This window comes from Egretta garzetta, unplaced genomic scaffold (genome assembly GCF_000687185.1).
Source record: "Egretta garzetta isolate BGI_Z169 unplaced genomic scaffold, ASM68718v1 scaffold16, whole genome shotgun sequence".
Classification (NCBI taxonomy): Eukaryota; Metazoa; Chordata; class Aves; order Pelecaniformes; family Ardeidae; genus Egretta; species Egretta garzetta.
The window spans coordinates 5,135,891-5,153,261 of NW_009260022.1; the positions used below are offsets into that span (position 1 = coordinate 5,135,891).

Sequence of the window (17,371 nt, forward strand, 5' to 3'; positions counted from 1 at the left end):
TCTCTTACACGAGAGGGGTAATAAATCCTTCACAAGAGGTTTGTTTAGATTGTTTGTACGGGTGTTTTGGCAGTCTCTGCCTGTTCTTTCTAAACCAGAGCACATTAATACAGGGCCTGACTCTACTGAGCTGCACACACCCTTTGGATCCCAGCTACCACAGCAAGAATGCGCGCCGGGGGGAACAACCTAATGCAAACGCATTTAAAAGAAGAAGGTGACATCGCTTAATGGCTCCACCCTTTCAAACTCATTCACATGCGCTTCAAAGACAAGCCAGGTCACTTCCACTATATATTATAATCCCCCTGATACTGAAAAACTTCTGCGTGACCATTTTAAGACCTAGAAGCGGACTGGTAATACAAGGAAGTCCCATTTGTCCTGTGAGTGAGGAGAGGAAGACAGCTGCTTGCCAGAGAGTACCACTAACTAATGCACTTCCATCTGCCACCCCAAATTGGCAGAGGAGCATTTCCTTTGCAATAAAAACCTTGTGAAGTGTTGCCTTGTGCGTCTGCACCGATTCAGAACCCCGGAGGAGGCAGCAATTCTTACTGGTTTTAAAGAATAAGGTGTTTTATTGCGGCAGTTCATAACAATTTGTGCAGAAAATGACAACAAACATTAAAAAAACCCAAGTTTGTTTCACGAAAACAAAAGGATGGCTATTTACATTAACTTTCTACCACAAACAATGAAATACCTGAAACAGTTGAGGCAGTAAATATTCTTTTCATGTCTTGAGAGATTATTGAACAGTAACTTGACATTGTACTGACACATACCAACAGGGGTTCAAGATGTTTAGACAGCCCTGACCAAGCTGCACACTGCAGGAGGTCAAAAAAATGTTGGCTACACACTTCTGTGAACTATGTCTCTCTGTTGTCTTAACTCATGAAATTGATCTCTTCCAGGGAACTTCAGGAAAAATGTTTCAGTATGAAAAAAAACCCCTACCCTCTACGATACGATGTTTTGATACCTGAAACAGTGATTTTTACCCAGAAGTATCTCAAACATTATCATTTAACGTACCCCGGGACTCTTCCCAAATGATTCTCTGCTTCCCCTCACAGTAGCACCTAACCGGAAATCATCATTGACAAACCCAAGAATATCACATACTGCTCTGAAAGATCTTGAAACCCTAAAATCAGGTCTGTGAATTACTACATGTATACAGGAGGTATTTGCCAACAAGTGTATTTATACAGTAAGAAAAATACCATGGCATTTATAACTAATTTACAAATATTCCAACGTTATAGAAATGATGCTGTTGGCTTTATGTAGGAAAAGCTAGTTACAGAGGCTGGAAAATGAACAGCAATGCATAATCGAGCCCTTGTTAAGGTATTCATCAAAAACCGGAGACATTCTTGCTTGCACCTGTCCCCTACGCTATCTGGTTTTTTTCCTCTCTCTGCTTCTGCTTCTACTGCGTCTGCTCCTTTCTCTGTGTTCCACTTTACTGCGCTTGTCCCCACAGCTCTCTCGACATTTTTTCTTCTCTCTGTGCACATCGGTGCTGGGGCTTCTGCTTTCATTTTTCCTGTGCCGCTCTCCACCAGGGCTTTGACTCAGGCTTTTTCCTGTTTTTTCCCTTTGCCTGGAACTGCTGTGACTCGTGCAAGGGCTTCTCCTGCTCCCCTCATCCATGCTTCGGCTTCTACTATCCCTCTGCTTTCTTTCAGTCTCTCTCTTGTCGGTGCCACGGTATCTGCTTTTGGACTTTCTTTCCCCCTCACAGGAGCTCCGTTTGTTGTTCTCCGCAGAACTATCTTGCTTTAAAAGTCTGTGCTTCTCCCTGTCTTTGTCCTTGTTACCGTGACTACTGGAGAGATCTTCATAAAGTTTCTCCTTCCTCGTCTTTGCCTTTCCTTCTGAATCGCTGCTGCTGCTAGCCTCTGAAAACTTGTCTTTTTTTCTTTTCTTAGAATACATCTTCTTTTGTGCTGCTTTATCTCCGCTGTTGGTCTCGCTATCGCTGCTGCTTCCTGAAGCCTCACTGGAGGATGAGGAAGAGGATCTCATCTTATGTTTCTTGTGTTTACTTTTGCTTTTTTTCTTTTGCTGCTTTTTCTTCTTTCGGTCTTTCTTTTTCTTTTTCTTCTCCAGACGATCCAACTTCCTTTTATTTTCAAAATAGAAGAGTAGCGCAATCAGACGCATTAAGGTATTCAAAATTACAAAGTCACTGCCTTTTAAAGTTCACTACTTCTGATGACCTACATGGTAAATACACTATTTTCCATAAACCCATGTTGAATTCCTCTCCTCTTCCAGCAAAGTACTATTTTTAAACTTCTAACCTGATGTTAACCACAGTAAGAATCCTCCTGTAATCCACAGCTGCTCCCTCAAAACAAGAGGAATATGATTTTTTAATTCTTTAATTTAAAAAATTATGTCAATTTTGGCCTTGCAACTAGGAACAAATACATACCTACCTACTCATGTACCTGCTTAGCCATTCACCTTTCTCCTCTCCTCCCACTCCCCATACACAGAACGTCTTTTAACCTGAAAGGCCATTTTAACTAGTGAGAGCTGTATGGGATCTACCAGGCAGTGGTTAATATTTTCCATTTTAAACATTTTCAGGTAATTTCAAGATAATGTTCCAAATTAACCGAGAAAAAAAATATGTTAGTCACCTGACATATGAAATCAGTAGGACAGAAGCAAAGAATGAAAACCTCATTAACTTTTTATTACAACTACAAAACCACGGGGAGCTCCCTCTGCTGCAGCAGCTAAATACAACCCCTGATCCAAGAGCAGCGTGGAGCTAGGCTAACCTCGGCCCCGGGGTGCAACGTCAGGTGCAGTCTAGCCATGCAGAAGATAACAAACTTTGCCAAATTGGAAACCAATAAACAAGAACACAGAATTTTTCATCCTGCAAGAAGATACTGTAAACAATGGAGTGCAAAATAGTATTTTAAAATATGAACTGACAGCATCTTCAGTGAGCCAATTACTAGTGTTTCAGTATCCCAATTAAACTGTAAATGAGCCCCAAGGCAAAGGTATCACAACTAGATTAGAACAGCCAGATTAAAACAAAGCCACCAGATTAAAAAAGCCATGCTGCATAATGCCATCCATGGGCAAGTGTATGTTAAACTAAGCTGATTTCTTCTGTATTCATGGTGCTGAATTCTTCAGTGGCACAGAAGGGTTACAAGGACAATCATGGAGTTAGAACTACTGCCGATACAGATCCCCTCCACTAGGCACCACACTTACCTTAGAAGTTTCTGTTTTTGTTTGGTTGACAGTGATTTTAAAAATTCAACTTCTGGATCATCATCTCCTTCACTCGCAACGAATTCCTAGGAAAAACGTGGTAAGATGTTAAGCTTTTATATAAAACCAATCTCTTCATTCAGATTTCTGTATTAAAAGTAATGCCTCTGTGCACCTTGGTTTTGCACGGCCACAAATACACTTGTATTACTAAGTCAGCTTAAGACTTTGGAAAGAGCAGCACACTTGCTACAAAGCAAAAAAACCCCCCCCACATTCTGTCTCAAAGCTGAGTAGGTGTTATAATGTGGGTGTTACACAATGGGAGTTATTAGTAACATATGAAAAAAATCACTGCTAGGGAAAGAAACATTTCTGAAATAGTTAATAAAAATGAGCCAATTTTGGAGCCCACGTGATTCCCCGGGATAAGTCACTCCATTGTTATCATGCTTCGATGAATAGGTAAGATGCTAGTCCTGCTCGAACCCAGAGTAATTTAAGCAAATTACTTTTCTGTCTCGGTTTAGTCATTAGGAAAATGGGTATTAACACATCTACCTTACTGTTGTGTTATTAGTCTTTAAATGCTCATGAAGTGCTCTAGCAATGCAAAATACTGTAATCATATAATCTACATACAGTAATACAATCAATCAGCAAAGCGTAGCTACTTTGAAGACCCTGAATTCTTCAAGATTATGTGCATCTGGTACACTACAGTTCTCCAGCACGATGTTTTTAATTTTAGCCATACTCAGGATGGGAAAGAAGAAATAAAGATTAAAAAGCTCTTCCAAAAAAACCTCACCACACCTAACATAAACCAAACATACTGATATCACTGGGATTCGTTTAACAGTGCCCACATGCTACATTTTTCTGGGGTGCATAGCTTTTTTCAAATGCAAAGGTACATCCATCTGTGGAGACACGATGAATCGTTGATGTACTCAAGATTTCAAGACCAGCTGAGGGCCGTCATTCCCTCTTTGCTAGTGGTTTGACTATCTGTCATATGAGCAGAGGTTATCTGATGATGGCTCTCTCAAGGGGTGTATATGATTTTTTTTTGCTTTATGTTTTTATTAAAGCACCTCCATTAGAAATGTACCTTGTACAGTCTAAGGAAAGACAATTAAACATTTTCACTCCCAGAAATAACAGATGTAACAATAGTCAATCAAGTAAAAAAAAAATCTTCGGATATAGCGATCCTGGCAGTAATTATTTGTGCGTACTTCCTCAAACTTCACCCAAAGGCTAGCACTGCATCAGAATTACGTGGCAAACCCCCTAACCACCCCATTTATGAAAAATTATATTTCTAGTCATCCAGAGGAGGGATTTAATTTATTATATGTGGTTTTAAAAGAAATAATTTTTGATTCACCATTCTGATTGAAACAAAGCTGGCAAACAGTAAGTTTTTGGAGGTTTTTCTACTGGTATAGCTATTCAGCTTTCCTATGGATATGCATATTTGAAAACATTAAGTAGCAATTCACAAGCAATCACATTTAGATTTATAGGCATTTTCAGCTTACTGGTAAAAAGATCATTACCTGTGATGGATCATTTGCGGTCAAGTTTCTCCCCAGTACATTTTGTTTCAGTGCAAACCCACTGTTTCTCATCTCCGCTATTAGCTCCGAGGGGTGCATTGATGGCCCTGTTCACAAAAATCACAGTTTGAATGTATCATTTATATCTCTCTACCTTTTTTGGACTCCACAGTAGGAATTCAGTTGAAGCTTTGTTAAGTAAAATCACAGCTAAATCAACTCAATAATCTTCTGCTGAGCAAATAATCAGATATGATTTTCTAAAACAGCAGTCTGGAGATTCAGAATAGAAAATAATTGCATTTTTCTTTAAGTACAAGGGGATTCTCTTATGTAACTTTGTCATGTTGAAAACAATATATTTAGGTAAGTCTAGTGATATTTTTTTATTACAGTAAAAAAGCACAGCAAACCTAAAGAAAGCACATTAAGTGAGACTTTTAGGTGCCTCCTCTCCCTTAAAACAATGGGAAAATGCACTTCTAATATGCTGCTAATAGGGCATTTTTCACAATGACACAAATTTTTGAATTTACATGTAAAAAGTAGCCATTATTAGCAACTCAATATACATATGTAAAATAAATAAATACATGAAAAAATTATCTATATCCTTACTTATTCCAGGGGCCCCCAGAAATGCCAGGTCTCTAGGCTGTTATCTCCTAAGAGATTTCTGTCATCTTAAAAAATACGCTATATATTGCATTAGAGTAGGTGTTTGGGATGAGGCACGTGTTAGCTCTCTCTGCAAACATCTAACAAGGAGTAAAACACAGGATGTATTTGGGATCATTCAGACTTGACTGCATAATTTATAAACCTGTAACTCACTCTTCTGCTTTAATTGAATACCTGTGATCATCAAAGCCTCATGCACTTACCTGATCAGGTACTTTTGTCTTCACCCTAAACATGCATTTGTTTGTTCGGTCACTTTCAGTAAATCTCCTTACTGGTTCATTCACTGACCTTACTGTCAATGAATTAGCAGTACTGTATAAGGTAAATCTAAATTAGAAGGAATGTAAAATAGAGCACAAGATTGCTATTACAGTTCAGTAAACGAACTGTAAAAGACAAGATTAACTTAGTCTTAGGAGACATAGGGATCCTGCTTTGTGGTTTTAAGAGTTTCTTAGCTGAGGAGATAGACAAAACTCATACATTTTTAACACAGAAAAGTATGGAAAGGGAGATTTTTACTATGGAAAATATATGGAAAGTAAACCAGCACTTTCTCAAAAAAAGGTCAAACCCAACTTTTTCTTAGGTTTCCTGTACAATACACTGCTTACAAACAGGCCTATGTGTAAGGCAGGACGGAAGAAGACAGAACTTTGAAAATGGTTTAAGAAGCCCTTGCATTACTTTCTTTTCACACGTTCATTATTTTGCCAGTATTTTCTAATGAGATACCTTTTAGTCTTTCCTTGAGTTTACATTTTTATTAAGTAGGGGGTTATTCTGCCCCCCCATATTTTACCAAAAGTATTTTTTCTTTTTACATGTTACAGAGTAAATGCAAGCTCACTGATAGTTAATGAATGTATATGGGCTCCAGTGTCTACATTCTTGCTTATTTCAAATTTAAAACCTTGCTCTGCTTGCCCAAATCTACTCTGGCTGGAACAGAAACTGACATTAGGCAGAAACCTAACAACAGAACTTGGCACCAGCTGATGTCTTGATTTGAAAAGGCCACATAAACCAGCCATACAATCCAATCAAACGCCCTGTACAAGGAAGCTGAATAGAGACGAAATGTAGAGTCATGAAAGAAGATTTCACCATACCAAAGAAACCAAAACGTGTGTCCAGATTGAAGCTTGGAACCCCCCTGTTACTCAAAAGCAGTAAGAACCACAGCCTAACAAAGTAACCTAACTAAAATACCAGCTATTCCCCCTTCAGTGTCTCAGCACTGTACACATTTTGAGGTGTACTGACGACCTAATGATGCTCATTAGCGCGATTATATAAATAGAGCAATACAACTTGTCCAAATCTATACAGGAGATTTGCAAAAGAGCTAAGACAGAAGCCTTAACTTTGTGGTTCCACACGAGGACTATGGGCAGAATCGAGACCAGAGAGGCATGAAGGCATATCCATCGACCTTCAAAGGCACAGTTCAAAATTATTTTCTAGAAACAAACCTTTCAGGTGTTCCTTGTGCATAAAACTGTAAAGAGGTAAGCAAAATAATTTTCTCTTCTACACAAAAAGCTTATAATGAATGCACAATACTATTGATTCTCGCGCATTTGTGCCCAACGGATGTCAGTTGTGCTGTCACGCGCAGATCAATACAAGTGAACACGAGGCCTGTCAGAGCGGCTGCTCGAGCTGGGATCCACACACAACAGCATGCAAACTTTTGAGTTAGCTTCCATATGCTTCTCAGAGGTGAAGTCAGCATTAGGTTTAAAAAAATAAAAAACACAGGTAAGCTTAGAAGGAAAGCAAGCCAGGCTAAAAAGAAATTTATATGACCTCTGCTTCCTTGTTTATTAATGACATCAAGGAGGCACTCATAGCTCCATCTACAATGTTTTAGTTGCAACATGGTATTACCATGACAAGGAGGGTTAACAAATCACGGTTATTCCTGGTCTGTGGATGTATACCAGTTACCTCTAATGCACTTACAGAACCCTGAGAGTGGTTTAGGAAATAAATTACTCCTGGTTTGGTGTCCCTTTAATTCTGGTGAGGGAAACAGTAACTTAGGTTTGGCCTAGCTTGTGAGATGCCAGAATCTCTATGAAGCTTTATTACGTATGTTATTTTTACTGTACTTAAAGGTTTTAGAAAACACTAGGAAATGAGATTCAGAAATTAAACCAACCCCATAATTGAAAGTAGAGTCAAAACCCAGCCCTGTTTCACAGCCCTTCCACATGCAGACCCCAGCCAGGCATGACACAAGCACGCTATCCACTGTGGTCGATCATGGAGGACTCTCTTGCAGCTTGTGATCTTTGCAGTTTAAAAAATATTAACATTTTCAAGATGAATGACCCGCTGATGCCACTGAACTGCTGCTGCTCAGTGACAGCAAGACCGCATCGTTACCTTTGTTCAGCGAGACCACAGTAGGGAGAAAACAATATCTGATCTGGGAAGTCTAAAGAGAATGTTTTCTATCTGGTAACAAGTCCAGGCTGGGAGGGTCAATTAAGACATTACATTTGACAACAGCTGCACAGCTTAATAGTAAACCCCTATTACTATCTACTTTCTGCAACACAACAATGAGAACCAAGACATTTTTTATTCTCATAATTAAACTCCTTCACCTGGAATCAAAGGAATCAAATGTTTTGCAAGTTTCTTTTCCCATCCACGCCTCAACAGACTGCCTTTGATTTATACTTGATGATACTTGATGATTTTGATAAGCAGATATGATTTTCTCTGAAATATCAGTGACAGTTTGAGGTCTTCCAGGATTCCTGGGCACAGCTATTTAATGTGACAGCTGTGAGGCTTGTAACATGCTTTTTGGGCTGCTTCTTCACAGAGTCTTAAAAGATATAGATACCTAAATGTGTGAACAAAGAATCGCATTCCCATTTCCACACTATAAAATTAAGTAGGGGATTTCTCTTGGCTAATACAAATGAGGGAGACAAAACCTGTAATAGAAACCTTCCAAACACTGAACCTCACTTAACAGAGGTTTGAAAAACTCAACTTCTCAGAGGTGTCCTTGGCTTCCTTATTTAGGAGCTAAAGCTTAAATCTTGGAGCCACCAGTACACTGGCTGGTAGAGGGCCTCTTCCTTTGTTTGGTGTTGAACTGTTTGTGGAGCCCTGCTTGCTGGAGACGCGACTATGCCCAGTGTGATCAAACTTGGTTTGACTGGGTAAATCTTTTTAACCTGTCTTTGGCTTATGACTACACTTACGTCATCACCCTCCAAGACCTTCAGACAGAACAGTACTAAGTATACCTAATAGCCATATATCTTCATCTGGTTAAGTTCCAGTTAGGTCATAAACTGTAAAACAGATGGTAAGATTGACATGAGAGGCTCTCAGTTGGCCAAAATCTTGGGAACTGATGTTAGCCAAGTATTCTTGAACAGCACCCATCGACTTACAAAAAATCACTTCTACAGCAGGCATAGAAAAATCCTTTGTGTACTATGAAAACTGATGTCCTCATGTATGCGTTCCTTATGGACTTGTGAGACGGTCTGCGAAGAAGCTACCTGCGTGATCTCATGTAGGTAAAAACATCTAGAGATGACACTATGCCATGAGTTGACAGAACATTAGATACAGGAATCCTGTAAAAATAGCTGATTGCTACAACTCCTGACAACTAGTCTCTCAGTGTTCTTCCATCAGCAAACTAAAAATAAGTTCAAAGTTACAATGTTTCATCATCTGTGTCTCATTCTTTCTGAAACAAGTCAAATACAGTACCTTGCTATTTTTGAATGTGACTGTCAAGCTTATTTTCTGGAATTTACATTTTGATAGGGAAAAAAAGAAAAGAAAAAACCTTTAAAACTTTTCCAGATGACACTTGTTTAAAACTAAAACATTTATCTGCTTTAAAGTTAATTCACAGTCTCAGAAAAGCTTTTTACCATATAGTGGAATTAATTGCATGTTGATATCATACTTATTTTTATGCATTAAGACAACTGACAACTTGTTAAGTTTTCTACAGCTACAGGTACTTAAAATTATATTGAGGGCTTGCACCAAAGAGGCTCCATAGTTAAAGACCCACCAAAGGATTTTTAAAGTATTTTTTCATGGCCTATAATTCTCAAGAAATAGTGTTGTCAGGCAAATAGGCTACAGTTTCTTCCTGGTTTTTACTTCCCACAGAAGTTCTTGCTGCATTAATTCTCTCTGCTATCTTCTGTTTAAGGAAAAAAACCAGATAGCTCAGTTGACTCAAAGAGTTGGAGCACAAAATCTGGAAACTCAAACCATTCAATAAAGTGTGAAAAGGATTTTAGTCTTCACAAGGTACAACCTGAGTGCAACCTTAGCTTGACAGCTGTTGGTGCAACTTTATAATATCTGCACGATTAAATAAACAGAAGAGCTGTAAATAGGGTTTTTTTCTGAAGCCTATATGAACATCAGTTACACTGGATTGCAGAAGGATATCATACTAGGATTTCTACAACATATTGTAAATTTGCCTTGTTATAACAAAGAGCACTCCAATTTCTTACCACGTTTAACTGAGATCAGTTTAACAGAATCCGTTCTGCTCCTATTAAACAACTGGGGGAGGGGGAATGTAATTCTGGATTTCAATTACTTAAATGCTTCACTTACAGCAAGCTCGCCCACCCCACATTACTACCCCTACTCCCATCCCAGAAACAAGAGAAACCTATAGCTGAAATAAATTTTCGATTCCATCTGTACTTCTCTCAAAGCTACAAATGCAGACCATATGTAACGCGCCGTCGTTGCTGGAATATTTCCTCGAAGAGGCATGGGCACAGGACTCCTCTTGGGAGGACAATGCTAGCTGAAACACACCATCTAGCAGGCCTCCATTAACACGTCCAAAGCACATTTTTCAAATTACCCAATGTTAGAGAACAGTATGCTAAAACCTCTTTTCATAACGACTGTGATTAAATACCGCTTTTTCTGCAACAGCTTCAGTGGCAGTAAGGACAGAGCATAATGTTATGATTGCACCAAAAATAGCAGTTTTACTTCTATCTACTCATGATGCATAGTCTTGACAGTATCTGCTGTCACCAGTGCAGATAAGCAAACTGAATTATTCTTTGCAATCAATTAAGTCTTAAATGGATTTTTATTGTGGAATATAGATGGAAAGCAAAGAGATAAGAAGCAGTAATAGCATAACCACTATTCCCACCTGTGGCAGGGGAAATTACAGTAACCAGTTGTACTTAATGGCTGCAGCTATGTATTGTTACAAAATGAAATAGACTACTCAATATAAAAGTTACTGAAAAAGGCAGCAGAGTCTTCATGGTGTCATTTTAACTACAACTTTTTAACCTTTATTTTAACTAATGCTCATTCTGTGTATCATCGAAACGGAATATTTAGAATAGGGCTTTTCTAGAGCTTCTCCTTCATGAGAATGTGTTCTGGCATGGGACATCTTTTAGCTTACAGATGTGATCATTTCAGTCTAAAAATATCACCATCATCGTACCTTCTGACTTCTCCTGGCTCGGTAAGAGAGAGATAATTTACATGAATGTAAATGTAAACAAAGCACACTGGCACATTGGTATCAATTCGTCAGTAAACATCACACTCCATATACTCCGCTCTACCACGTTTAAAACTCAATTTATGAATTGAGGGCAAGATACTTTCAAGGCTTATAATTTTTGTTAACAATGTGAGCCTAAAGCATGTTGCCTTCATTCTTTCTTACATGCACCTTGGACAACATGAGGCCGTAACTCTCCTAAATTGAAATTTGATTTTCTGCGTAACAGTGGTACTAAAGCTATGCTCTGCTGTTGGAAAATGAATAAATAAATACTCCAGGGAGTACACAGACAGCTCTTTCACATTAACTAGGTTTTAGAAAACCATTCTGCTGGTGGGTTTTAGCTTAGCACACAATCACATGGATCACATGCTGCCTTCTCTGAGTGGTAGCAAAGGTGTAACAGATGATACACGGCTTTTTAGGTTTTGCTTTAAAAGAGAAACTGATTTTAAAATCAGCATAGACAGTTTTGTCAATACATCCATACACTTTTTTTGTGTTCTCCACAGAGTTTCATGTGGCTTAAAAGGAAATTGAACAAAAAAGGAAAAAAAAATACAGACTGAGTCTAATCACACTGTATTGCCCCTGAACTTTCATTGCAGTTGTGACAAAGATCAAGAGTAGATAGTTATTTATCTAAAGGACAAAGAACTACTACGAAAATTATGTGATCGTGAACCTGGTCATGAAGAACATAGTAAATTTATGCTGCCTCCACTAATCGAGATTTGATAATTTTTTACTAATAATTTTTTCATCTGTTTCAGAGATGACTGCATTCAGACCATATTTACACTTCAAAGCAACTGCTGCAGTTGGCATTGAGAGAAATCAATGAATAAAAAAACTCTGGCTTTTAATTAGCTCTTCTTCAGAGGGTCTACAGTTTAACTGAATTTAACACGTTAGCACAGAATTTCAGTATAATTTGCCATGCTTTTGTCACAGGGCATCCTGAGTTTCCTTTTTACTTTTTTTTGAGTAGTAAAAAACATTTAACATTATCAACTGCTATAGGAATCCATATTTATTGCTTAAGAGCCAAGCACAAGACTTCTAATAGAAATCTGTATTTTATGCATTCACAGCAAATACAGAGGCTTCTGAAACATAAATGGAGGATTATTCTAAAATGTGACAGTTCTTAAACTACATAAAGATTTAGTTAAGGTTCCTACTGTTCACAATCAAAGGTCTCAGCTGCAGATCATAAAGGAAAGTTTTCATACACTGTATGTTTCTACAGATGACCGTTTATACAAATATTCACAGTTAACATATTCAAATACCTTTTCTTTGTCATTACAGATTGAAGAGAACACTTAAATCAGTTCCTGCATTCCTGATACAATGCAGATTTCCATCTGTTGGGAAACAAAAATGTACCATATTTGTCCCTGCAAAAAATGCAGTGACATATGGACATAACATAATTTCCTTTTTTGCTGTCTCCATGTGACTGATAATTTCAATTATTACTATGGAAAGGAATTTCACCCAAAAGCAAAAGTTCAGCTGAACACATGAAGTGACAGACCACAATTAGTTTATGGGCCCTCAGGTGACGAAAAGAGAGGGCACAAACTCTAGGAGCTGTTAAGTCTTCAGGAGGCTGCATTTGCATAGACATACCTAGAGTTTCTTCATCTTCTAAGACCATAAAACACTAAGTACACAGACATGTTGCTCTGATACATTTTTACCACTATTTGCCTGAATTTTCCACAACATGCTAATCACTTTACAGTACTATCTCTCTCCTCAGTAACTTCACTGGGCGGATCACATACAGAGCCAGCCGGCTGTAAAGCACTCAGAGTAGCCCACAGCAGAGAAGGATACCCAGCACTCTCCAGGCTTAGGTTTCATAGGCCGAGAGCATAAGAACCTTTTTTAATCTTAGCATCCCACTTCTAACTACGCTGTTCATAACGTTGCCTCCTCATTTGAGACACTAGCCTCACTTTTTAAGATAGTAACACCTTTCTTTGTAAGACAGAAGTAGATTCCTAGCAGGTTATTTGTTCTAAAAACATATGATAAAAGTTACAAGCACTTAAGCTTTCATAGTTTTTTAGCAATTCCCTCCCCAACCCTCATCAAATAAGCTAGATTGCTTGCAGGGGGGGAAAAAAATAAATTTAGTTTGTCCTAACTTTACCTGGCCAAGACAGTTGTAGGCGATTCTGAAGTGAAATAACAGTATTACTTCAAAACATTTTGCACAGAAAACCTATCAGTCTCTGTTCTAGTAAAGTTAAAGGCTTTTCAGGCTCCACCAAAAAAGCACCGAAAAGCAAAAAAATCAACAGATGCTGCTGGTGAACAATAAAAAAGGACTGTAAAAACAGGTAAACTTTTAGATGCTAGGGACCTGGGGTTTTTTGCTGGCACATATTACGTATTTTATACATGCATACATACACAGTGGCACCTCAAGTCAGAACCACAACTGATATTTTCATCTTGTCTGAACTTTGAAAGTTAGGATTTTATCAGTAAAAAACCCTGTAAATCAGTTTAGCCCAAAGAAGCATTTTGATTGCCTAATTTAGCTTTGTAAAGGAGAAGTAAATCTTATAAGTTGGTCTCTGTAAGCCTCACAGCTGGAACATTCTAACACTACTTTGCAGTTTCCAGTGATCAAAGTAAGTTACTTTAAAACTAAGAATTTCATAATGGAAATAATGCAACACCAGGGGGTGCAGTTATCATGAAATAATTACACTCCTGGGAGATTACAGACAAGGCTGTACCCCAGGGGTGTGATTATCCCATGATAACCACATCCACTGAAATTGCCTTATTGCAAAAATAATCTCTATTCACTGGTGAGATATTATTCAATAGGCGCTTTTTTAATGGTAAGATTATTATTTTTTTTGTATGAATTACCAGCTAGAGTAGTAAAATAGTCCCAGAAGCAAAATAACCAAGCCACCATGCCCAAGTTAAGGTAGTGACTATAATTATTTTTGTTTGCTGGAGCGCTGCAGTGTATGTCAGACCTAGAAAGATAGCAGTCTTTTCTCACAGAACACGGTTCTGCACCACAGACATGCTTTCGCCCTGCAGCAGTTCCACCGGCGTAAACTGAAGTCCATGACTGGTCTTTGCATACAAGTTATTCAACACTGAATCCAAACCAGCAATTGCACATCAGTTTATGTGCAAAGAGGAAGATTACAATGCAGTCTTCACATAAGATTCAAAGACAAATATTCTTCTGCTGAAATAAGAGAATCATAGCTTACAGATTTAGGGGAAAGAAAAAGCCTATACTGGTGGTTATTTTATGATGTGAAAAAAAATGTACGAGTGATCAATAGTTCTTCTTTTTCTTTACAGAGAAACGGAGCAGGAACTTAGATAATGCAACTAAATCAGACATAGGAGTTTCACATTCATTCATTTTAACTCAAGCATTTCCTCTGAGGCTGAAAAAATATTCTGAGTCAAAATAAGACATTTTGGTTTGGTCTCTTTCTGAAGCAGGAAAAAATTAGACCAAAACACAAACTGAACTTGTTATTAAGTGCTCTTGAATTTGGCTTCTGCATTACTTAAAACATTTCTCCATTCAAGTAAGGAGTCTACATCCAACTGAAACTCACTGATTTTGGCATTTAGAAAGAAAAAAACCCCAACATTACCCCCTGGGCTTTTACTAAATTGAAATCATGATTCGGCTAAGACCTTTGAAAGCCCAGTTTTTGGAAGAAGAGAAGGATAGGGAGAGGCCACTCTTCCTGTTTTTAACTCAGTAATTTGCTTATCCCAATAAAATACATTTTTTACCCTCATTTTCTGTCAAAAGTTTTTGCTTTTGACCAAGGAGAAAGATGAAAATATCCCTCCAATTAGGTAAGTGCCAATCCTTTATGCATGCATGAAGATTTGTTAGCAATACTGTGGCTATCACTGTGTGTACTGGTTTTGGCTGGGATAGAGTTAGTTTTCTTCATAGGGGTTGTATGGGGATATGTTTTGGGTTTGTGACCAAGGCAGCATTGATAATACAGGGATGTTTTAGTTATTGCTGAGCAGTGCTTGCACAGCATCAAGGCCTTTTCCACTTCTCAGGCTGCCCCACCAGCGAGCAGGCTGGGGGTGCACGAGGAGTTGGGAGGGGATGCAGCTGGGACAGCTGACCCCAACTGACCAAAGGGGTGTTCCGTACCATAGCATGTCATGCTCAGCATATAAAGCTGGAGGAAGAAGAAGAAAGGGGAGGATGTTCGGAGTGGTGGCGTTTGTCTTCCCAAGTAACCATTAGGCATGATGGAGCCCTGCTTTCCTGGGGATGGCCACACACCTGCCTGCCCATGGGAAGTAGTGAATGAATTCTTTGTTTTGCTTTGCTTACAATGCACGGCTTTTGTTTTACCTATTAAACTGTCTTTAGCTCAACCCACAAGTTTTCTCACCTTCACCCTTCTGCTTTTCTCCCCCATCCTGCTGTGGGGGAGTGAGTGAGTGCTGTGTGGGGCTGAGCTGCCTACATGGGCTAAACCACCCTGTTTCCTTTCCAGGTTAATTAACTCCATTCAGTAAAGTTCCTGAGAGCAGTTAGCCTTCTACATTAGAGATTTTTAAAGACTTCAGAGTTATTACATGATGGAATTCAGTCATGACTAATTAGTATCTAATAAACTTCTGCCATGGTTCCTAAACTTGTATGTATGAGATGTTTCAGTCCTTTACAGGAGAATTTTGACCATTACTGTTCAGTGGACAGAAACACATTTGGGTAAACGCCTGAAGACACCAGTGAACACAAAGTAATCTATTTTCCTATGTCTTTAAGTGTGCCTCTCTAAAGCAAAAGAACAACAAGGTTCAGAAGAACAAGGCCTATTGAAAGACTCCTACAGGGAAGCCAGGCCATTTCTTAGAAGGTCCTTCTGCAGAAATTACTGATTCCAGTGACCTTAGAATATCAGATTCAGAACCACAAGGCTGAGGGTTCACAAGCAGTGATTGCTTAGGGAGTCACCATACCAGCCAGGATGCTTTGCAGTACACGGACCAGCATCTTCCAGCGCTGTGCTGGTGCACGGTGTCCTCTAACAAGGGAGCCTATTTTCAAAGTTTGAAGAATCCTAACCTAAATTTAGGTACTATAACCACCATGCATTGCCTAGAAAAAAATACAGTTCCATTTGCAAGAAAAGGATGCAAGATCATCTTTTATTAGGATGAAAAGACTATAAATCAGAGGAAATAAAGCGCTACCAAGTAAATCACTTCAAAGCAATAGAGCTCTTTTCAAAGACTTTACAAAAAAAATTCAATGATTTATAGCCTAAATTTGGTCCTTCTAATACAATAAATTTCATAAACCAACTGGAATCCTGGTATATTGACTACTGTACTATTTTATTCTGGTTTCATCTTTATTCCTTATTATATCTGTATTTCTCAGATGTACCCTTTCATTTATGAGACAATACTTGTATTTCAATTTCTTGACACACAAGCTAGGAACAAGTTTCAAAGATGACTTTCTACATATGGAATTACTTCCTGACCTTTAAAAGTATTATTTGCTCTAATAATTTAACCCAACATCTTTCAACTCTTTCTTGAGAGCTGGTTGCAAACATATTTTTTTTTTTACACATTTAGCTATTAAAACCCCCAGTCAAATAAATTAAATACACATTCCAGATTTGCTGTATATTCTAAGCGATCACTCCCTATCCTCAAAATCCCTATTCATTGTTCTCTTCAGAGGCGCGTATTTTGTTCTGCATTCTGGAAATGAACAGACAGCTTCTGAAAATTGTCCTTGGGAGTTCAGACCTTAGAAGCCAAGTGGCTTTGTACTTTTTTTTTTTTTGGTGCTGACAATCACAATAAATGAAAACTCTGAACTATTTACATGTTTTTTACCAGTTTTCTAAGCCTTAGGAAACACTTAGTTGTGACACATGGCGGGGTGGGTGGGAAGCAATTCAAGTGCTTTGGGTTTTGTTTTTTTTTTTTAAACCTAATCATCAGTTTGTGAAACACAAAAAGGTTTCATAAAAAGATGGTATCATAAAAAGTCTCTGTCCCTTACAGAGCAGTATTTTCTGCATTTCTAGCCAATTTAAGAAAGAACAGCATGGCAACAGACACTTTTGCAGTAGTATAAAATAATCAGAAAACAATCAGGAATTTAGTCTAGAGGCATAAAAGTAGCTTAGGAGTGCATGCAATTACTGATAAAGCGAAGCAGGAAGCAGCAGAGCTTGAGGAGACGTGTTGTACAGAGAAACAGAAGAAAGTTCTTAGAGGTGGATACCGGTTC

General features: G+C 38.4%; 1 protein-coding gene across 2 annotated transcripts in view; it reads right to left on the reverse strand.

Moving 5' to 3' along the window:
• Nucleotides 1–583: 583 nt before the first annotated feature.
• The window catches only part of CIR1 (corepressor interacting with RBPJ, CIR1), a 22,281-nt gene continuing 5,493 nt past the window's right edge, over nt 584–17,371 (reverse strand). For both annotated transcript variants that reach the window (XM_009640729.2, XM_035896194.1), the window contains 3 exons: nt 4,824–4,930; nt 3,259–3,344; nt 584–2,137 (listed from right to left, as the gene is read on the reverse strand). In XM_009640729.2, the coding sequence (XP_009639024.2) occupies nt 1,408–2,137; nt 3,259–3,344; nt 4,824–4,930 (923 nt within the window). In that variant the 3' untranslated portion in view covers nt 584–1,407. The remainder of the gene's footprint in view (nt 2,138–3,258; nt 3,345–4,823; nt 4,931–17,371) is intronic.